The sequence below is a fragment of the Fringilla coelebs genome (genome assembly GCF_963513975.1).
Source record: "Fringilla coelebs genome assembly, chromosome: 4".
In the NCBI taxonomy this organism is placed as follows: domain Eukaryota; kingdom Metazoa; phylum Chordata; class Aves; order Passeriformes; family Fringillidae; genus Fringilla; species Fringilla coelebs.
In genome coordinates, this window is record NC_140032.1 from 68,291,068 (window position 1) to 68,300,347 (window position 9,280).

The 9,280-nt window shown below is 42.5% G+C and overlaps 1 protein-coding gene across 1 annotated transcript in view; it reads left to right on the forward strand.

The window, feature by feature from the left end:
* Window positions 1–7,550, forward strand: part of TNIP3 (TNFAIP3 interacting protein 3) — a gene marked incomplete at its 5' end in the record, with an annotated part of 31,477 nt that extends 23,927 nt beyond the window's left edge. The window contains 2 exon segments of the mRNA XM_084204027.1: window positions 2,455–2,515; window positions 7,422–7,550. Of these exon segments, the coding sequence (XP_084060153.1) occupies window positions 2,455–2,515; window positions 7,422–7,453 (93 nt within the window). The 3' untranslated portion in view covers window positions 7,454–7,550.
* Window positions 7,551–9,280: the final 1,730 nt, after the last annotated feature.

The following is a 9,280-nucleotide window of genomic DNA, read 5'->3' on the forward strand; positions in this document are numbered from 1 at the left end:
ATCCTCAGCAGCAGCTGAATCTGTGCTTTCCTAGTGTGTTGCTTAGTCCAGATCAAGACTGAGTTCACTTTGGCAAACACTTTTTATCTGTAACAGCACTAAGAAGAAAAGCAGGGTTCCTTTACATTTGTTTGTTAATTTAAAAAATAAGGTTGTTTGATTGGAGTCTTGCTGGTTTTTTAGGTTAATTTATTCCCATGACAGACATTCAGAGCCCTTTCTAGCTGTATAATTACCCCACTTCAGAAGTAGGGATCTGCTCTGAGCCTTCAAGATAAGATGATAAAAACCAAATCAGCAGAAGTGCAAGTTCTATCTGAGTGTGGTGGCTGACACAATGGGAAATGTGCCTTTTTTCCTGGAACACAACAGGGTCCTCATGTCTTCCTCAGCATGAAGAAGAATAGCTTTGCACTGGAGCAGGTTCTGTGAGTGGGAGTTATTTATTCCAAGGAAAATACTGCTTCAAAGAACATTTTTGATGTGCTTTGGGTTATCTAAGTGGGCTGGCTTGTTCCAATCTACTGAGAATGCATTTAAACATGGTGAATGTCATTTTAAATACACAATATCTGATTCTGGCTATAAAGCTGTCACATATGGAAAGATGCTCATTATTTGAGAAATTATAGCTGAATTTTTGCAAAATGCATGTAAGGCTTTTGGGCTGTAGAAATCCAATGGAAAAGCTGTGGTCAGACAAGTAATTTCTGTGCTTCAGGAGTGTGCTTATCTGCCTATTTATCAAAGTTGGAAGTATTGCAGAATGTTTTTCCCTGCAATTTGGACGCTGGCCCAGATTATTTTGGCTCTTCTCCCTGAACTTTCATCATCTGGGTTTCTAATTCTGTGAGGGATCACTGGGTTTACAACTTCGTCATTCCTGCCGGAGCGCCGGTGTCAGTCTGACTGCTTGCTTTGTAACTCCCAGTTTCGCTCTGACCCTTTTTTGTCAATTCTTTGCCTGTGTGAGTTGCTGCTCTGAGCTTTGGGTGCCTCCCTGAGCAATTTGTTAGCAATGAAGAAAGGTGTTAGAATATAATGGGTGTCCTGCTATGTAATCCTGCGTGTTTAGGCTGCGCTTTTGCTTTTTCCTTCTTTTTCTGTTCTTGCACTTTTTCTTTCCTTTTTACACTCCAGTAGAAGCATTTTGGTTAGTCTGATGTGAAATACACATCTTGTTCTTGAAATTAATTCAGGTTTGCAGGGTGCAGGTACATAAAAAGAATATAATTGATCAGAGAACATAAAATTCACCAGAAACTCAAAAAAGCAATGCAAATGAGCGGAATTTGAGCCATTGGTGGAAAAACTACCTGTGCTTAAAGCTTTGAATCAAAGTCTACTTTGTTTGCACACAAGCACAGAATTAGTTAATAATGCCTGTGACTGGTACAATTTAAGCTGAAATACAATATCTCCCTTTTTTCCTGACAGCGTGTGAGAGTGATTACTGCTGTATAAGCATGAGTGACAGCAAAACAGAAAAGTTAAATCTGTTTTCTCTATTTACAGCTTCATCCTGCCATCTTAATTCAGGCAAAACTTCTGTAGGAGTATATGAAATTTGTTCCCTGCAAATTGAAATCTGCAAGATTCCCCTTGGGGCTACTCAATGATTTTGTCAGAGTAATTTCTGCAAAACAAGAATCATTTTTCCAGTGTAACTAATTTGAAGCAGCAATTACCTAGACTTTGACAAGCTTGCATGGACTTACTTATTCCAGACAGACAGCCTAACACAGCTTCAGCTGAAATGGCTGGTCCCAAAGTTGTTTTCTCTAGTGGTAATTTGCTGCTCATTTGCCACAGTGGGTGGTATAAACTATAATGCACTACTTCTTCCAAGATTTCCCTGGACAAAACTGTGTCTGCATGGACATAACCTTCCCAGTACTTCCTCTTAGGAGAAAGATGGGAATTTTCCCTATTCCACGTTGTTTGCAGAGGTTATTTGATAATAGCTACAGTGCTATAGAAACAGCAGTGCTAACCTGTGAGCAAAGGGAGGACAGGAGAGAACTTTATTCCGTGGTTCATTCCTGTCACACCTGGAGCATTTTACAGAAGATTCAAACTGGAGCAGCTTCACCTGTTAGGTGGGCCAGGTTTCTCTGGGGTTCTTTGGTAGAGGGAGATGCCTGCTGGTAACTTCTGGTGCACTTGATTCCTTAGCCCTTTTAAAGTCTGGTTTGGCTCTCTTAATGTGTCATTGTGATTTGTGGGATCTAGAAAGGTTTACACCAATTTTTCTAATGTCCTAGAAAAGGAAGCAAGCTGGAAGACTAGGATTGGTGGAAACAATCCTAAATATAAGATTTTGTTTTAAACTGCTTTTGTATGGCTAATGAGAGGCTTCACAGCACAATTATGTTTTTATCATGTCACTGCTCTTTTGTTTGAAGTGCCTGTGAAGTCCATATTGCTGCAATAATGTTTTATTGTTCTGTGCAGCCAGACTATCAGTGGTATGTTCCCGACCAGCTTCCGCCAGATGTGCAGCACAAGGCAAATGGTAAGACAACAGCTGTACAGAGCATGTATTAAATGTACTTTTTTTTCAAATGGAGGCCTTTGAGGGATGCAGAGTAAACTTTCCTGTCTCTCTGTTGAGTGCTTATGTGACAGCTTTGCCTTGGAGAGTCAAGGCTGGTGTGTGTGCACCAGAGGCGAGGTTTCTGATGCAATGCCCTCTCTGTTACAGCTTTGTTGCAATTCATGAAATGTCTCTATTGCACTTTATAGGATTACACATTTGCCTCATTAAACACCTAGTTATAGTCCTAAAGAAAAGATACCCTCAGAATTCTCCTTAGAGCTTCTGTTCCTCCAGCGAAGACCAAATTTAATGATGTGCCAAAACAGGGGGCCAGCAGGGGCAGGTTTAGGAGTCCTTGGTAAGCAAGTGCAGGATTTAGGATGTTGTTTCACCTTAAAGACAGAATGCCCATTGCTGTTCCTGGTCTGTTCTGGTAGTTCAGGTGGTCAGAAAATAGAGCCATGGAAGTGAGCAGAGCTAAATACTTGCCAAAGGGTCAGTACAAACTATTTTTTGGAAATGGGGAGGAGTAAGTAATATTTGTATCTGGATTTGAAATCCTTCCTGAGTGTTTTGAAGTACTTGTTTCAGACCACTCAAAAGATGGACACCACAAGGAATCTCTTCTGGGTGGGAATCTGCTATCCCATGGTGCCAGAGGGTACCACATGGGGTAGGCAGGGACTGCTGAGTCCAGAAGCTGTTGTGTTACATCTGGAAGAAGAAGATGGCTATAGAGGAACTGTTTTATTATTTGCTGTCATCCATGTTTGCCCAGAAGAGAGGGTAAAGTGGGAATGTAGCTCACCAAAGTGGCTGATGGGCATCCCATAATTACACAGCAGCTCTTTGGAGAGTTCTGATGTGGTCACAGGGAAAGTAGTGCTGTGCCTGCACAAGAGAACAGGAGATTAATTTTACCATTCCTCCCACTCAAACTCCAAGTGATTTACTGCACCAGAGGACACAGGGAGGATGTTTATAACAGGGAATTAAACCAGTCCTGCCACCAGCTGCAGCTGTGGTCCAGGGCAGTGCACTGGGGGCATCTGGAGAAGGAGAGCTCTTCTCCCACCCTGCTTGACTACGTGACTTGACTTCTCACTCCCTGAGAAAAACTACCTGAAAATCTGTGCTCTGTCTTGGCATTTCTGTTCCTTGCCCAGAACATCCAAGCATCTCCTTCTCAACAGGACAGGGAGTAGGATACTTGAGACTTTTCCCTTCCCTTTTTGCTCCAGCCCCTTTAAAGAGGATTTCTTAATAGTTCCATCATAGTGCAGCGTAGGATGTCTGCTTTAACACCTTCTGGGCTCTCATTCTCTTTATCCTGGCTGCTGAAGCAGATGATTTTGATCATTTATCCATTGATCACACCGAGGTCAAACTCCCACTCTTGAGTCACTAGCCTGGCTTTATGTATTATATATAGTTGCCTAAATTAAATCTGCCTGTAAGTATTTTGGGAAAGGTCTCCAAGATAGAAGCTCCAAGAATATGTGATGAGCAAGAGTTCTTGACGTGCCCATTTCTTTGCTCCCTTTTGTACAAGTGCTAATTACACTGGTGGGTCTAAATGAGCCAGTATGTGCAGCAGCATTCCTGATTCTCAGTTCTCATCTTTCATTTTCTCAGTAGATTATAAATGGACAGATAAATCTTCTCTCTGCTGAGCTAGGTCTTCATTATAGGAAACAAATCAGCAGTGAAGCAACTTTTAGGCATAAAACAGTTTCCTTTAGGAATGCTATTTCAGTAGATTGATGTTTCTAGGGAAAACCTTTAAATTTCCCTTAACAAATTTTCCTTTGATGCTGGGCATTTTTTTGTTAAGTAATTATGAAACACAGGTCACAGGTTCTAACTTCAGAGCTGAACACAGTGAAATGAGTTGGGAAACTGATATTTTTGATAATAATTCATTTTAAAAGCCTGGTTTAGAGATACCTGAACTCTGTGAGAGTCTCATAATGTGATTGGGACTTTAAAGTGTATGTCACTAAGCAGGAGTTATTTTTTTTTTTCTGTAGTTTTGTATAGAGGCAACTTCATTGTGTTTTCCTCCCTCCCTGGTGAGGGAGGAAGGTGCTTGCACTCAGGTGCTTTGGCATTTGACCTGGGTGCTGCAGGGGTCCTTCTGTAACCAGCTGCAATCTCATGATTTCTGCTTCTCCTGTCACCATACCTGCACTTTTCTTCTGACTGACTCCGTGCTCCTTAGCTGCTCCCGTGGTAAGGGGAGGATGTCTCAAAGGACTGCTGCCCTTTTTAAGCCCTGCTTGTCTTTCTATTTTGTCTAAAAAACATTTTTTTGCTGTCATCTATAAATATAGGATGATCTTTGAAGAATATTTTAAATTAAAATAAACCCCAGCCCTTTGCTACAGAAATTTGATGAGCACTATTTGATGCTATTTTCTAAAATGTGCTCTCCAGACTGTCATTTTCCCCAGAGATGGGTTTTGGTAGTTGGCAGAGGATCACTTGGGCAATGTTGTGTCCAGCACTGAGCTCTCATGGTTGTGTGGTGGTTTGGATCTGGCACTTTTAGATTTGAGCCCTTTCTAATAAATTTGGAAGAAATTCATCAGAAAACAGGAAAGGATGAGGGAAATAGGCTGGGCAAAATGAGAGAAAATAAAAACCCCAACCCTCCAAAAGCTGCTTAGAACCTCAGATAACTCATAGCCGAGTTCAGCTTGCATTCCAAAAAAGCAAAGGTGTTTCCTTTAAGGTCCCAGTATATTTCCAAGAACAATTCTTTCCCACCTCTGGACTGATCCCTCCCCAGGTACCTTGCTGTGCAGGAAATCTTAGTCCTAAAGTATGCTTAAGTTCTCCCAGCCTTGTCTTGTTGGACCAGAAGTGCTGCCTTAGGAGGAAATTTAGCTCCTAAGTCTCTCTGTGCTCTGCTACACTCCTGATGTCAGATTCTGACCTTTTTCTTCTTGGTTATGTTGTTCTGTTTGGTTTTTGTTGTTGATTTGAGGTTTGTTTTTTTTTTAATTTTTAAGGAGCAAGGCAAAAAGATTTCCAGCAAATGTACTTAATGTCATTTTACTTGGCAAGCAGTATTGACTTCCTTCCTTTTTCAACTGTGCAAAATTGAAAAGACAGTTGTAAAAAAGAGCTTGATCTTGGAGATTTTCCCTGGACCCAGATATTTAATACAAAATTCTCTGGAAAAAAGGTTTATTGCTCAAAAGCCTACTCAGGGCAAGAACTCTTTTGCACGCTGCAACTGCTGGCATGTCTTGGCTTTTTCATTTGCACAATTGCTCCTACTGCATTTCTTTCCTTGGCAGGAAGATACCCAGTAGATGCATTTAAGGACCCCTGTTACCCCTTCAGAACATCAGATACAACCAGTGGGTTTCTCCAGCCTGAGCTGGATGTTTTTATCTTGGATCCAGTGATGCCAGGCATGGGGAAAATCCCAAATGGAGCCTTTTGCTGCCTTCTCCAGGGGTAGCTCTGGAGAATTGTGGCAGCAGCTGGTCACCTCCTCATCTTGGCAGGCTCAGGGAAAGCAGAGCTCAACCTGCACAGCCCTAAGGGTCCCCAGATGAGCACGTGGGTGTGCCTGCTTACTTCCATTAGAATCTCATCTCCTCTTCCTTTCCACAGTCTGCTGCCTCCCAGATTTTTGCCCTCGAGGCACCTAATTTGCTGCTAATGTTGTTATAATTACAGCTAATTGGAAGAAGAGGAGGGAGAAGTGTGGGGTTTGCCACTGAAAATAATGACATCTGTAGGGAGAAGGGGGAAAATATGAAAAACTGAAAAAGAAAAAGAATTTGTGGAGGTCTTCAGTAAAAACCAGACAGAAAAAAAAAAGTCAATTAATTGACATCTTAATTTTCCTGGAAAAAATCCCAGACCCCTAACATTTTGGGTATTAGCATGTCCTCAGTGCATACATTACATGAGAAATTATCAGTGCTTCCAAGTAGTCAAGACAGATTTAATTAGCAGCTTGCCATCCCCATTGGGAATGAAAATGTGATTATTTTCAGCATTTTTACTGATACAGCTTGATTTCTGCTACTGCACAAAGGCCATTAGCACGCTTCTGATTGCTAAATCCAGAGCATGTGAAGTTAAAGTGCTTTTATAAGTCAGCTTGAGCTGAAGATCACAGAATGTGTTGTAGCTCTTCAGAGTACCAGGCAGAAAAGTCTCTTGGGGAGAGGAACAGGATATGTGATTTAAGCAGCTGCAGGATTTGGTCATTTTATTTCTATGAGCCAACAGATCAGGATTCATCGTTCCTGTTGTTTTCTCTTTAAGTGAAATAGTGGCTGCATTTGTGCTCATGCTACTAGAGATGTCTTAGAGCGTTTTTCCAAAACCTTTTCAAGCTTCAGGAAGCATGAGTTGTACCAGCAATAGCATCTTTCCTTTCTTCAATTTTGTTTTATTTTCCTAGCCTGAGTGACTTACTATCAAAGGCGTTTTTGGACCACAGACACCTGCTTAGCCATGGGTACTAATTATTCCCTCTGTCAGATTTAGCTCTCTCTTGGGTGCACCTGATGCCAGTGCACCCCTCTGAGCACTGCTGAATGTCAGCTGATCTTTTTTGAAGTCTGGGAAGATTTTTAGAGGGGGCTTTCAGCCGTGAGACCCTACTGTTTGCTCTGTGTGCACCACCAGGGTTAGAGGAATGTTGAGGCAGATTCCTGGAGCACTCTTTGCTATCCCCACTCTCTTTTGCTTCTTCACTCCACTTGTATTGGTTTGATTACAGCCTTGTAGTGAAATACAGTGCTGGCTTTGGGGGGGTGGGTGTGTGAAAGTGTTGCAAAATGGAGGAAAATGGCTCCTCAGTCAGTTGTATTTCTCCATGTCACAGTAATTCCCATCGATTTTGCTTGTGCAGATTCCTCCCTGGAGAAAGGAGCCCATCGCTGACAGCCTCCGGCCTGGAGAAGTGCGAACCAAAGTCTGCAAGGGACTCTTGCAACTTCATTATTCTGTTTTCTTCTGGGTTTTTTTTGCTCCTAGCTCCTTATCTCTTCAGTGCATGTGATTTATGTCTGGTAAAATCCCTGTGAGGACAATAGAAAAGCAGCTCATACAGGCTGGTGATCCTCAGGATCCAGTTAAACTCTGCTGGGAAGCGTTACTGCCCTTTGTTCTGAAGATGCTGTTTGTGCTGCCTTCTGAGAATCTCTTAAAAAGCCTGATGAGAAGAGTTGCAGTTCTTGCTGAGGATTCAGACTGTCACATCTGGTTTGAATTCAAGAGCTTACAAGACCAATAGTGGTGTGATTTTTTTTTGGTTTTTTTTTTTTTTTTTTTTTTTTTTTTTTTGTGGTTGTTGTTTGGGAATGATGAGAGTTTTTATTTGATTCCAGGGAATGGTTTGTTGATTGATCACCTTGAATTTTGTCCTCTCCTTCTTATCTGGTAAAAGGGAAATCTGCTTCACTGTTTAAACCCCTTTGTGTAATTGTGATCAGGGTACCAGCCATGCCAGGCCAGCTAAAAGATGCCCACTTCCCCTTTTGAGTCCAGGTGGATCTCCTTTTGTTTTGGCTCTTGAATTACAGGTAAAACACAATCACATGGGTTTTTTCTGTGTGTACTTATTTGTATTGCAAGATTTTTTGTAGAAATATTGAATGGGTTTAACTTCTCAGTGAATAGGGCTTTATATTTCCAAATTATTCTTGTAATGAATCTGAACATTGTCATATAACTTCTAACCAAGAATAAAACCTGGCTTTTTAAGTGAAATTGTATTTAGACAATAATTTTTTTCAGAAAGTTTTGCTGGATGAGAGTCCAGCAAACATTACTTGATAATCTATGTGCAAGATTGTCTCTTTCCTTTAGGCTTTTAAGAAGGCTGCTGTTGAGAAACAGGTATCCAAACCTGCTGGGACCCCACCTGAAAGAGGAAACAGATTTTTGCAGGACAGGAGATGTCCTGCCTGCTCTCCTGGTAGCTCAGGATTTAATGTGGATTTAAGTTCTGACACAAACAGTTTTTCGAACTGTGCAAAGACAGAGTCATGGGCTACAAGACAGCCTGCATGTGTCATTTCTGCCTCTGGAACAGGTATTTTTCCATTCCTTTCAACATTCAAAGGCCTGTGCATATAAGTAATAACCTTACAGCATTAAACATGTCCAGCATTTGATTCTGGGCTCGCTGGGGAACAGTCCATGGGAAAGGATTCCTCTGCTTTTACATTGCGGAGCGATGCTGCTTCTGCCAACGGGGATGAAAGAGCTGACATTCCTGACTTACAGTGCCGATTCAGGAAGAGCAGGAGCAAAGCACTGAGAGAGGTTGTTTTTGGTGAACTATTGAAAATTAGAGTTTGACTGCCACCTTAGCCCCACAATGGACTCCCGGGTCTCTGCTAGAGGGAGGGGAGTTTTTATCTCCGCATGAATTTAGGACTGGCTCGCAGGCACCGCCGCAGCAGATAATGTAACAGCGCACAATACACCCCGCTCCTCCTGATTAGCCATTCGGCTAATAAGGGTGAGATCATGGAAAATGCTAATGCGCTGCCTTCGGAAAATCCAATTAGAATGTAACCTCCCTCAATGCGAGCTCCCAGCAGGTGCCCGGCGCTGCGGGCAGAGCACCGCGCTCCGAGGATGCCCGAACAGACGCGCTCTGTGCGCTCGGGCCGGGGGCGGCCGCCGCGCTCCTTTCTCCGCCGCTTCCCTCCCCAGCCGGGCGCGAAGCTTTGCGCCGGCCTTTGGGGCGCTTCGCTCATT